The sequence below is a fragment of the Salmo trutta genome, chromosome 21 (assembly GCF_901001165.1).
Source record: "Salmo trutta chromosome 21, fSalTru1.1, whole genome shotgun sequence".
Lineage (NCBI taxonomy): Eukaryota > Metazoa > Chordata > Actinopteri > Salmoniformes > Salmonidae > Salmo > Salmo trutta.
In genome coordinates this window covers 37,135,905-37,149,231 of record NC_042977.1, presented here as the reverse complement: position 1 = coordinate 37,149,231, position 13,327 = coordinate 37,135,905, and the positions used below count along the sequence as shown (strand labels likewise).

At 42.6% G+C, this 13,327-nt stretch overlaps 1 protein-coding gene across 1 annotated transcript; it reads right to left on the bottom strand.

The window, feature by feature from the left end:
- Nucleotides 1–6,658: 6,658 nt before the first annotated feature.
- On the bottom strand, nt 6,659–11,601 carry LOC115157354 (phospholipid hydroperoxide glutathione peroxidase-like). Its single transcript, XM_029705541.1, has 7 exons — nt 11,504–11,601; nt 8,223–8,317; nt 7,976–8,120; nt 7,650–7,801; nt 7,485–7,509; nt 7,316–7,375; nt 6,659–7,100 (listed from the first exon to the last, which is right to left on the bottom strand). Exons 1-7 carry the CDS (start codon nt 11,567–11,569, stop codon nt 7,062–7,064), a joined length of 582 nt encoding a protein of 193 aa, XP_029561401.1. The 5' UTR covers nt 11,570–11,601; the 3' UTR covers nt 6,659–7,061.
- Between the last annotated feature and the right edge of the window lie 1,726 nt (nt 11,602–13,327).

Sequence of the window (13,327 nt, the reverse complement as noted above, 5' to 3'; positions counted from 1 at the left end):
TAGATAAAATCTATTTCTAGAGTAGATCAGTCCTGACTCTTTAATCTGAACTCCCTGTCATTGGTTGACACCACCACCGTCTCCCAGGAGACCGGATGCCCTGAGCAGTGAGCAGCCAATCAGAGTGCAGGATTAAGAGAGGCGCCAGCTACTGGAACAACAAGCTGCAGGAAGTTGGCCCGTGACGGAGGTTAGCAAGAGAGAAAAAGAAAGAAAGAGAGAGAAAGAGAGAGAGAGGCAGAGCGAGAGAGAGAGAGAGATGGTAATGATAGAGAGAAAGAGCGAAAGAGAGAGAGAGAGAGAGAGAGAGAGAGAGGACAGACACACCGAGGCCAAAACAATGGTAGACACACAACAGACCGACCCAATCTTTTAAGTTATTGATCTAAAGGTCTAGCAATGACACTTGGCTAACGGACTTCAGACTACAGATGAGTTTCTGGAATGTTGTCTTCCTAGCAGGGTCTTTTGTAGGACTTTGCCAGTCATGCAGAGTTCTAATTCCTAATTACTGCATATGTGCAGAACACTCAGAAAGACAGATGATTCAGACAGAACATTCAGACATACAGAACACTCAACAGACAGAACACTCAGGTAGATGGTGCTCAGATGGAACACAAACAGAATGGAACACCCAAACAAAACCTTCAGACAGAACCATCAGGTAGCCCGTACCCAGATAGTACCTCTGTGCTGTAGGATTAAGGTCAGGACATAATGTGCTGAGGAGCTATACTCAAAGGCAACCTATCACCATACTACAGTATACAATACTACTGTATCAGGATCAACGTAGTCTCTCGTTACCAGACTTCCAAGTCTCGTTCATCACTCGGTTATTCAGAAGCAACGTGAGAAAGTTGTAAATCGAGATTTGGATCAATGCCTTAGACACTGGCATCCTTTTATGCTTAAAGGTTCTTTTTGTAATATAGATTGAAAAAGCAGAACGTTTCAGATCATAAAATGACTGATTTAGTTTCCAGAGGCGGCATAATTTCCAGAGATTGTATTGGAATGTATTAAATTAAACTGTTAGGCGTGTGTGTGTGTGTGTGTGTGTGTGTGCGTGTGCGTGTGCGTGTGTGAGAGATGGTATAAAGAGGATTAGGCCTCTCACTGCCCGGCTCACAATATGGCCGCCTGATGCCGTATGTAATTTAGACGTAAACAAGAGTTGCGTAAGATTGTCTAATAGCACAACACTGCCGACTAGGGGATAGTTATACACACACCCCCACACAAGCATGTAAACACACACGTGCATACACACACTGAACACATCCACATTCTCCACAGTTCAAGCTCATTCAAGTCTAAATCGGACACCTTCATCCTTGAGTAGTTTTGTGCTGGTGGAAGTCAGAATGCTCAGCTACAGTATGTATAAAAGGGATAATGCGCTATTTCAAATAGCCTTACACTGGATTTCTGCATTCTGAAACATAGTGCCTCACAAATATGCCCTGGGTGAGTAACTATGGGGTTATATTCACATGAATAGACATATCAATGTATCGTATTGCATCATCTCAGTCACCATGGCTCAGTGGTCACTGTTACTGTGTGTCTGTCCTGCTCCTGTCTTATGTAATAATCATACATTATGTTTTATAATCCAATCCACTCTTTAGGGTTAATAGAGAATGGAGAAAAGAGGAGAGAGAGGGGGGAAAGAGAGGAGAGAGAGAGAGTGAGTGAGTAAAAAGAGAGAGAGTGGCTAAAGGTCTGCTGGATGCCGAGTGGACCAGATGCCAGTCTCTAGCACTGTCACTAGTCTAAGTGCTGCTGGTAAATGTCACGGCACCCTTCCGGAACTTTCATTACGCACACCTGGCCCCTATTCCAGGGAGTGGCAGCTAGCCTAGTGGTTAGTGTGTTGGACTAATGACCGAGACGTTGCAAGTTCTAATCCCCAAGCTGACAAGGTAAACATCTGTTGTTCTGCCCCTGAACAAGGCAGTTAACCCACTGTTCCTAGGCTGCCATTGAAAATAAGAAATTGTTCTTAACTGACTTGCCTAGTAAAAAATAAATAAAATGATTAGTAATTGGTTTACCATTGTCCTGTTGATTATTGTTACAATGTCCGTTGGTTTGTGAAAGTACCTGTGCTATGTTGTTTTGGCTATCATGCCACGTATATTGTGCAGACGATTACGGGTCTTGTCCCGTGTGATAATCATTGTGCGATTGTGTTATTTATTTGAGGTACTCCTCGCTCTTTTGTTTGGGTGTCAACACTGTGTTTTGTAATAGTGTTTGTTTGGTCTTCATCCCATGCCTTTACACGGCACGCTGTAATGTGAGTAAATTAAAAAACCCTGTTACGCATTCCTGTGCCTGTCTCCCGATCCCTTATAGCAGCGTGACAGTAAACTGATTATCAGGGCTGTTTCTTTGTGTGTGTATTTGTGTGTGTGTTGGGGGAAATGCTGCTTCTCTACAGATGGAAAACTGTAATGCAATGTCAAGAGTAGAGGTAATATTCCAAAATATTGGAAACACTTGAGTAAAAGAGGGATACAAAGTATATTGAAAGTAGTTAATTAAGTTAAGCAATTGAAAAAAACTGTAAATGTCCATTTACATCATGTGCAATATTGAATCTGCCATGGCATTCAACTTTTCATTGTTCATTTATTCAAGCACTGGAGCCTGTCTCCTCCCCTTCATCCTCCCCTGATGATTGAAGTGGATTTAACAAGTGACATCAATAAGTGATCATGGCTTTCACCTGGACAGTCTACTATGTCATGGAAAGAGCAGGTGTTACTTAATGTTTTGTACACTCAGTGTATTTGTAGGTGTGTGTGTGTGTGTGTGTGTGTGTGTGTGTGTGTGTGTGTGTGTGTGTGTGTGTGTGTGTGTGTGTGTTGTGTTGTGTGTGTGTGTGTGTGTGTGTGTGTGTGCGTGTGCGTGTGTGTGTTCAACTCTGCTTGTACGGCTTTACTGAGAGGAAGCACAGAAGATGGAGTACAGCTTGATGGTTCAGTTAACATGACGTCTAATACACACATACTGCATCCAGTTCCTCTCTGACTCATCATCTTTAAATAAAGATTGGTTACATTACACTGCTGTTATATATACATATATGTAATAGTCTCTCGTTACAGACACCAAATCCAGTAGCTGGCCTGCGCACGTGAGAGATTTGGTTCTGGGTTCTGAGATTGATGTGATAGATATTATCACTTAACCGACTAGAATGCAACTACCCAATTTTCTGTTCTTCCATTGCAATTGTGCTTCCGCTTACATACATATCTGGTACAAGGTGCTCTTCCAATATTCAGGGCTACCCAGGAATATTATGATAGGGTAAAGTATTGTGCTGTTGCCTACAGTATATACTCTTCCCCCAGGTGAGAGCCAGCTCAGATAAAGCAGAGGCAGAGAGGCTCTGGATATTACTGTTCATTAATAATTCACCTCCAGGTTTCTCTCTGCTTCCTTATGTTTTGTATTTTACACTGTTACACTTTTACGTGACAAAGACATAGGCCTAGTTTGATCTATAAATAAACAGTGAAGATGGTCAAAGAATTGTATAGATAGAGGATTGTCTTTCACACACACTCTCTCTCTTGCTCTACAAATCACAAACTTCTACAATTATGGGCTTAAAGTTGTAGGACTGATTCTGTTTCCTGCTGATAGACTATGAATTGACCATGATCTGATGCCACAGACTGACAAGACAAGACTGTAGTCTGTAGAGAGGGTCCTGACCTGAACTAGGCAGGAGTGTTTTCAGAACTGTTTCACATAGTCAGGCCCTGGACATTGCCTAACAACCTGTACATTCTGAACATTATAATGAGGTAGATCAGCTTCTGTTCTGCATGCTCAATGTCTGCATTAATTACTTAGGATTTTGGTGGTGGCTGACGTCTTGTCCTAGTCTTAAATAGCAGAGTGACTATCTTGGTTAGCTATAGGCCTATTAATATTAATCATTTATCAGGTGTGGAAACTGACAGATCATTGAGGCTACTGAGACAAACCATATTTGACAGCTGGACCAAAACCCGCATGAACGCTTTTACGCACCATCGAACTGTGCCAGCGCTCTACTGACACTTGAGCTCATCTGAACGAGCTCTAAATAATGCAGATGTTGTGAGTCAATTCCTCTCATAATAAACCACAGGCATACGAACCCATGTCTGCAGAAGAAAGCTTGAGCGAGAAGCCGACCGTATCTATCTGGTCCGATCTCTCGGCCCCAGATGTGGGCATGCTTCTCCCGGCCTCCCCTGATGTCGCAATCTCATCCATTTACAATTCCCAGATAAGCGGCGTGTTATATGCCCTTCGTTGATGCTATGGCGAATGCCTAATGTATAGGACATTGACATCACGTTGAATAGGCTACATAGTTGGCCTCATCGCCCTTTCAACACTAGTCGTATCTTCATCGTGGCAATTGTACGAGCATAATGCACACACTACGGGGGATGTCTTGTCGCATAGTACGCAGCTGTGGCTATATCATACTGTTCCTCTCGAGCATTATAAACCCACTCGGTTGCATTCTCACAGCTGGGGCTGCGTCATTCAAGTAAGATGGTCTATCATACATGTCATCGGAGCATCCTCTTGCGGTTGACATGCTCATACACACTGAAAAATAAACACAACATGCAACAAACATTTTGATTTTTACTGAGTTACAGTTCATAAGGAAATCAGTCAATTGAAATATATTCATTAGGCCCTAATCTATAAATATCACATGACTGGGAATACAGATATGAATATGCTGGTCACAGATTCTGTACCTTAAAGAGGTAGGGACATGGATGAGAAAACCAGTCAGTATCTCGTGTGACCACCATTTGCCTCCTGCAGCGCAACATCTCCTTCGCATAGAGCACAGCCCGAGTACATAACTGGGGCTAAACTGCCTGCCATCCAGGACCTCTACACCAGGCGGTGTCAGAGGAAGGCCCTAAAAATTGTCAAAGACACCAGCCAACCCAGTCATAGACTGTTCTCTCTACTACCGCATGGCAAGCGGCACCGGAGTGCCAAGTCTAGGACAAAAAGGCTTCTCAACAGTTTTTACCCTCAAGCCATAAGACTCCTGAACAGGTAATCAAATAGCTACCTGGACTATTTCCATTGTGTGCCTCCCCATTCATGTATATTCTACCTCAATCAGCCAGACTAACCGGTGCCTGTATATAGCCTCCCTACTGTTATATTTCACTGCTGTTTTTATTTCTGTACTTACCTATTGTCCACCAAATACATTTTTGGACTGTTGGTTAGAGTCTAAGAATTTCACTGTAAGGTCTACACTCGTTGTATTCGGCGCACATGACAAATACACTTTGATTTGATCAGGCTGTTGTGGCCTGTGGAATGCTGTCCCACTCTTTCATGGCTGTGCGAAGTTGCTGGATATTGGCGGGAACTGGAACACTTCATACACGTCGATCCAGAGCATCCCAAACGTTCTGTGGGTGACATGTCTGGTGAGTATGCAGGCCATGGAAGAACTGGGAAACATTTTCAGCTTCCAGGAATTGTGTACAGATCCCGGCAACATGGGGCAGTGCACTATCATGCTGAAACAAAAGGTGATGGCAGCAGATGAATGGCGCTACAATGGGCCTCAGGATCTCATCACCCATCTCTGTGCATTCAAATTTCCATCAATAAAATGCAATTGTGTTCATATCTTATGCCTGCCCATAAAACCCTACCGCCACCATGAGGCACTCTGTTCACAAAAGCATCTGCCCGGTACAGCTGAAACCAGGATTCATCTGTGAAGAGCACACTTCTCCAGCATGCCGTTGAAAGTGAGCATTTGCCCACTGAAGTCAGTTACAACTCCGAACTGCAATCAGGTCAAGACCCTGCTGAGCAGGCATACAATCTTCCCTGAGGCAGTTTGAGTTTGGAGAGATTCTTCATTTGTGCAAACCCACAATTTCATCAGATGTCCGGGTGGCTGGTCTCAGAATATCCAGCAGTCCTGGGCTGGCGTGGTTACACGTGGTCTGCAGTTGATGCCAGTTGGACGTACTGACAAATTCTCAAAAATGACATTGGAGGCAGCTATCGGTAGAAAAATGAACATTCAATTCTCTAGCAACAGCTCTGGAGGACTTCCTTGCAGTCAGCAAGCCAATTACACTCTCCCTCAAAACATGAGACATTGTGACAGACCTTCACATTTTAGTGGCCTTTGTCCCCAGCACACGATGCACCTGTGTGATAATGCTGTTAACCAGCTTCTTGATAAGCCATCAACCTGACAGGTATGGCATATCTTGGCAAATGAGAAATGCTCACTAACAGGGATGTGTACAAATGTTTTGCTAAATAAGCTTTGTGAGTATGGAATATTTCAGGGACCTATTATTTCAGCTCATGAGAATGACAAAAACCCAGTCTGTGCAAAATCAAATCATAATTTCATTGGGCATGTTCGCCCACTAAAATGGTATCCAATTGGGTAGACTGACAGCACAAATAATTTCCATTCCAAAATTAAAGACATGGCTATATAACCAACAATCAGAGAAAAATATCTTCCAGTAAACAGTCATAAAATAACTATTTCATGCAAGTAATCTAACTTGTGTTGTACAATTTATGTGTTGAATGTAGTTTATAAATTACAGACCATAAACAGTTTCAGCAGCTTTGCCAGTTTATTCTATCAAATAAATACCTTCAAATATTTATTTTATGACCAACACTGGTACAGACAAAGTTCACAATTTATAGGAAGCAGGGACAGTTAGACATTCATATCAGTGCCATGGGGATGCAATAGGTCTCATTTGTTGGGGTGTTGTGCTTGAGAGTGCAGTGTGTTAAATATACACAAACTGCTGTAGCTACTGAGTCCTCTCCTATGTTCTAACTGGGTATGGGTGGGTGGTTCCTGGGGGTTTTGCACGCTAGGTTTCATCAGGCCTGTCCTCCCCGCAGGCCGGGTTTACAGACAGGCCGTCACTGGTCCAGGACACAGCCACTTATATCCACAATCCCAAAGGAGAGGTCAGCCAGCCAGATGGACAGGGGTTCAGGAATCACAGAGACAGGTATTTGGGAAGGTCCTTCTCGATCACCTGTGAGGGAGAGAGATGAGTCAGCGCAAGGTTCCTATTACAGCGTTATCCTGAGGTTCAACAAAATCAGGGACAGCCCTTTAGGCTTTCAATAATAGCAATCTGGTTACCCTTCATGCCAGTCGGCACAACTTCATTAACCATCTAACTGGCCACTACAGGGTATCCTTCCCCTACAAATTGTCAAACATGAGATTAGACTGCTGTACACTTACAATGGGGTCATCCATTGGCCCGTATCTCTTCACCACCTGCCCTTCTCTGTTGATCAGGAACTGAGGGGGAAACGCACAGCATGACATACAGTACAATGGATCATAGCAAAATGTTTAGCAAGCAACTTCATTCCATTTTGTGTTAATCATGTCAGTGAGAAAAAGTCACCTTTGTGAAATTCCATTTGATGTTACTGCGGACAGAGAGAAACTGCTGTTACAACCATAGAATTAAAGCATTACAGTGTACTGGGCCCCTGAAGTCAAAATAATCTAACAGAAGTGAAAACCAAATTGGACATGGAGCATAGCTCATCATGGGGACAAAACTCACTTTCCCAGAGTACCCTTGCCCTTGGGCTGTTCCTTCATCCACTTAAAGAGAGGGTGAGCGCCGTCTCCGTTCACGTCGATCTTGCTGAACATGTCAAACTGAACGTCAAATTGTTTGACAAACTCCTTGATTTCCATCTCTGTACCTGGCTCCTGGAGAATGGAAAAGGAGAAGCAATCAAACCATATAATTAGGATTGGCAGAATGGAAATTCCAATTCAAAGCCAGAGTCCGGTGGCCATATTGGTTGTACAACTGCCCTCACGACACCATTGTGGATGAATGAAAAGGCTATGCCACAATAGTGGTTTGAACTGGCACCGTACCTGCCCTCCAAACTGGTTGCAGGGGAAGCCCAGGATGCGTAAACCTTTGTCAGCGTAGGAGGCGTGCATTCCCTCTAGCTGAGTGTAGTTTACCCTGGTCTTACCTCATTTAGAGGCAACGTTGGTGATGACGCAGACAAACCCCCTGGGCAGAGGAGAGAGAGAACACCGTGGGGGGGGTGTAACGTTAGACAGGTAGTACCCATACATGGGGTGAGTTCCTACCTTTCTGGGCCTGCTCCCTCACCTGTATTTCTCTAGGGACACATCTTCACCATCTATGTCCTTCGCGCCAAACTCATAAATATATTTGGCCGTCTTCCAGTCACCCACTTGCGCACACTGAGAAAGAGGGAGGATGTTAGTCTGCAGTACAGCAACTGAACCAAAGGGGTAATGTTGTGCAACCACAGGGTTCATGACAATGGAATGACCACTTTAAGAAAGAAAAAGGCCAAAGCAGCCATTTTTCTACCAATATAAAATAATTTCTGGGTAACAATTAAGTATTTAACTGTAATAGTTCAATGTCAATTTTAATGGTATTTTGCTAAAAAGCAAGCATTTAGCTAGGACTGGCTGCGAGTGGTCTGAGTAGGGAGGGCAAAACAAGCCATTATTGGAAGAGAGGTTTAGAACTGTTGGTCTATTAACTCATTTACCGACAGGCAATGTCACCATGCGGTATAACACGGAATTTGAGGCACACGGCCATAATGATTGGGCTGATCAATATGCGTAAGGATTAGGTACCACAAGCCAAACGAACACTTCCATAACCGCAACTGTTCCGCAATGTTTAGTATGACTTCAGGGAGTGACAAGACTTGTGCAATCTTCATAAATCCTGATGGCCCTGAAAATGACTCAATAATTTCTCAATACTGATAAGGGCCTACGTAAAGCACACTCATTTTCCAAACACCACCCACAAAAGGAACCCGGTTCTGTAATGATACCACTAGCACTGCGATGCAGAGCCTTAGACTGCTGTGCCACCCAGGAGACTACTTACAACATTTAAGAGCATCATTTTATCAAATATTCTTGTTAAAAGTCTGGACTGGGCATAAATCGGTACTGATGGTGTTCCAAATCAGCCCACCTCTTAATAATTGCAATGCATTTCTAAGTGTTCAAAACGTAATTAAAAAAAATATGGTTGAATCATATTAATCTCAGCTAAAGTTATTAAAATAAACATTTTTCATGAAAGAAGCACTCATAACGGGGGGGGGGGTGACCAATCATATCCACAGAGATCAATGTGGACTTTGGCTGTTGTTCTTGCCAACCAGTATACACCTAATTCAACTAATCATTGATTCAGGTGTGTTATAGCTTGGTTAGAACACAACACCCACACTGGCCATGCACAAAGACCATAACACACAAATTCAAAGGAATTACCTGAATGCTGATTCACATTTGCTGTACTGCTATTCTTGTTCATTAGGCTTTAGGAAGACCAGTTGAACTATCTGCAGAAAGTTTATAAACACCCTCTTGTATTACAAAGGTACAGGTGGACCAAAAAAATGCAATCACCCGGATGGGTGAAGACATGACAATGCACCCACCCAAAAGTGCTTGAGTAGCCGCCAAATTCTTCTCCGTCCCATCATTTGATTGCATTTTTGTCAACCACTTGCATATCTTCTATCCCTAATCTTATTCTTCTCTTTCTGCGTCAACGACTACCTGTCCATTCCAAACATCATGGAGTGTACAGAGGTTTGGAATTGTTCCTCATCTCAGTAAAGGCATCATGGCTAGATGCGTAACTCATGTGTTAAACTTAAAATCTGAAAAAAATTATGTGCAGGTTCATTAACCTTTACAAATACCCCCACATTTCCCCAATGATTCAATGCAAACTGGGCTTAATTGGAAGTGATTTATGGTGAGAAAAAAAAAAAAGAATGTGTAAAGTGCCAATGATTTGGGGTCTAAATATACACTATAGATTACAATATTATGCAAAGTTCATTTGGACCATATTGAACAATATTTACTGCCAATTATTCTGCATAGAGGGAATGCTTTTGGTGCTACTGTAGCCATTAAGCCCACCTGAGATAAATACACAAGTTACAAAAATTAAAGGTATAACAAAGCAAGGGTCACTTAACTGTAAAATATGAGAAAATGCATACAGAGATGTAAGCTGAGAATGTCTGAAATCTTGTAATTCACCAAGTTGTTGCTATTGTTTACTGTGACATGCAGGTACAACTACAAGTATGAAGAAAAAATCTCCAAAAGCAAGAAATAGTCATTAATGCCCATGAAATATATCAGCACATTACTCTAAATTTAGATAAAGTATGATCATTTACAGGAAAAGGTACTCAAAATTTTTGGGGAAAATTCGTTTCTGAAGGTTGCCTTAGTGTTTACAGCTTTGAAATTTCCCACTAGTGGGAACTTGTACATAACTTTAAATCTGATTAGCTTAGAATAAGAACTGTCAGATGAAGTGGCTTAAATATTACAAAGCAGAACGTTTAATTGTTTATCTATAGATGGAAGTGGGCTTAATAGGTACGGTTATGCTAACCATACATATACTAACTTGTGGTCTCTCATTTAAATTCACCATGTTACGGCTAGTCTATGAGACCAGGCTGCCTCACGTGATCGAGCTGTTTGCCAAGACTGGCTGTCATGTAATCATAATGCTACACTGTTAGTCGGAACAAGACCAAATATTTCGACTTGCCAACTGGTTGAACGCGGCACATGTATAATAACTAGTAAGCAAGCCGGAAATGTCCATATTTCGACTAGAACGAGGAATAAAATGGATTGTTTCCCCAATGGTGGGCTGATCAAGAGTCACACATGGATTAGGTACCACAACTAAAATAGCACTTCAATAACCTCAACATTTAGTATGATTTCAGGGAGCGCGAGACTTCTCTCCCCCCAATCCTAAAAGAAATCCTGATAGCAATGAATGTCATTTTCTAGACTCAAACTTGAAAGGCGCGCAGTCATTTCCTATATTAGAGGTGTACGTACATCAATAGGTCAAATGATCACAACCATATAAAGTGCTCATTACTTGGTCTGCACGTACATTTTAGGCTCGTGATTAGTATACCAACATTCTGCTAAAATGGATAAAAATGGGGCGTAGCTAACGTTAGTAGTTGATTCGTCAGTTACCGTACATTCGTTAGCTAAACACAGCATTTAGACCAACAATTGTTACAACTAATTGATTTAAAAAAAACATTTTAAATTTTTATTTTTACAACCAACTCAAAAACAGACATGAAACAGCTGTCATTTGCTGAGATAACCATCAGCAAGCAGCTGACGGGCAAGCCAGCTAATTTCTCCAAACTGGCTGGCAAATGTTCCACATCGGACAGAGTTTACCGTTGTACCTCCCGACATTGTGTAAAAATAGCAGTCCAGTATTTGACCTACCTTTACTTAACATCTCAAACACTCATTACACGTTTAATGTCACAAACCAATAACTACCTAGTATAAAAGTTAAGCACACAATATTCTTACCATTGCTCTACTGACTCTCCTGCTGCCCACCAAACCAAAAACTAGAGCACGCGTTACGATCCGCATCCTGTGACCAAGCTGTTTAACTAGTGTAGTCCCGCCCAGTGAGGGAAAATGCATGAAAGTAGCCAATCCCTGCGCTGTCTAGTGAAGCTAATTTATTTATTTATTTATTTATTTATTTATTTTATTTCACCTTTATTTAACCAGGTTGAGAACAAGTTCTCATTTACAATTGCGACCTGGCCAAGATAAAGCAAAGCAGTTCGACAACATACAACAACACAGAGTTACACATGGAGTAAAACAAACATACAGTCAATAATACAGTAGAAAAATAAGTCTATATACAATGTGAGCAAATGAGGTGAGATAAGGGAGGTAAAGGCAAAAAAGGTCATGGTGGCAAAGTAAATACAATATAGCAAGTAAAACACTGGAATGGTAGATTTGTAGTAGAGGAAAGTGCAAAGTAGAAATAAATAATGGGGTGCAAAGGAGCAAAATAAATAAAATAAATAAATACAGTAGGGGAAGAGGTAGTTGTTTGGGCTAAATAATAGATGGGCTATGTACAGGTACAGTGATCTGTGAGCTGCTCTGACAGCTGGTGCTTAAAGCTAGTGAGGGAGATAAGTGTTTCCAGTTTCAGAGATTTTTGTAGTTCGTTCCAGTCATTGGCAGCAGAGAACTGGAAGGAGAGACGGCCAAAGGAGGAATTGGCTTTGGGGGTGACCAGAGAGATATACCTGCTGGAGCGCGTACTACAGGTGGGTGCTGCTATGGTGACCAGTGAGTGGAGATAAGGCGGGGACTTTACCTAGCAGAGTCTTGTAGATGACCTGGAGCCAGTGGGTTTGGCGACGATTATGAAGCGAAGGCCAGCCAACGAGAGTGTACAGGTCGCAGTGGTGGGTAGTATATGGGGCTTTGGTGACAAAACGAATGGCACTGTGATAGACTGCATCCAGTTTGTTGAGTAGGGTATTGGAGGCTATTTTGTAAATGACATCGCCGAAGTCGATGATCGGTAGGATGGTCAGTTTTACGAGGGTATGTTTGGCAGCATGAGTGAAGGATGCTTTGTTGCGAAATAGGAAGCCAATTCTAGATTTAACTTTGGATTGGAGATGTTTGATGTGAGTCTGGAAGGAGCGTTTACAGTCTAACCAGACACCTAGGTATTTGTAGTTGTCCACATATTCTAAGTCAGAACCGTCCAGAGTAGTGATGCTGGACAGGCGGGCAGGTGCAGGCAGCGATCGGTTGAAGAGCATGCACTTACTTTTACTTGCATTTAGGAGTAGTTGGAGGCCACGGAAAGAGAGTTGTATGGCATTGAAGCTCGTCTGGAGGGTTGTTAACACAGTGTCCAAAGAAGGGCCAGAAGTATACAGAATGGTGTCGTCTGCGTAGAGGTGGATCAGAGACTCACCAGCAGCAAGAGCGACATCATTGATGTATACAGAGAAAAGAGTTGGCCCAAGAATTGAACCCTGTGGCACCCCCATAGAGACTGCTAGAGGTCTGGACAACAGGCCCTCCGATTTGACACACTGAACTCTATCAGAGAAGTAGTTGGTGAACCAGGCGATGCAATCATTTGAGAAACCAAGTCTATTGAGTCTGCCGATGAGAATGTGGTGATTGACAGAGTCGAAAGCTTTGGCCAGGTCAATGAATACGGCAGCACAGTATTGTTTCTTATCGATGGCGGTTCCGATATCGTTTAGGACCTTGAGCGTGGCTGAGGTGCACCTATGACCAGCTCTGAAACCAGATTGCATAGCGGAGAAGGTGCGGTGGGATTCGAAATGGTCGGTA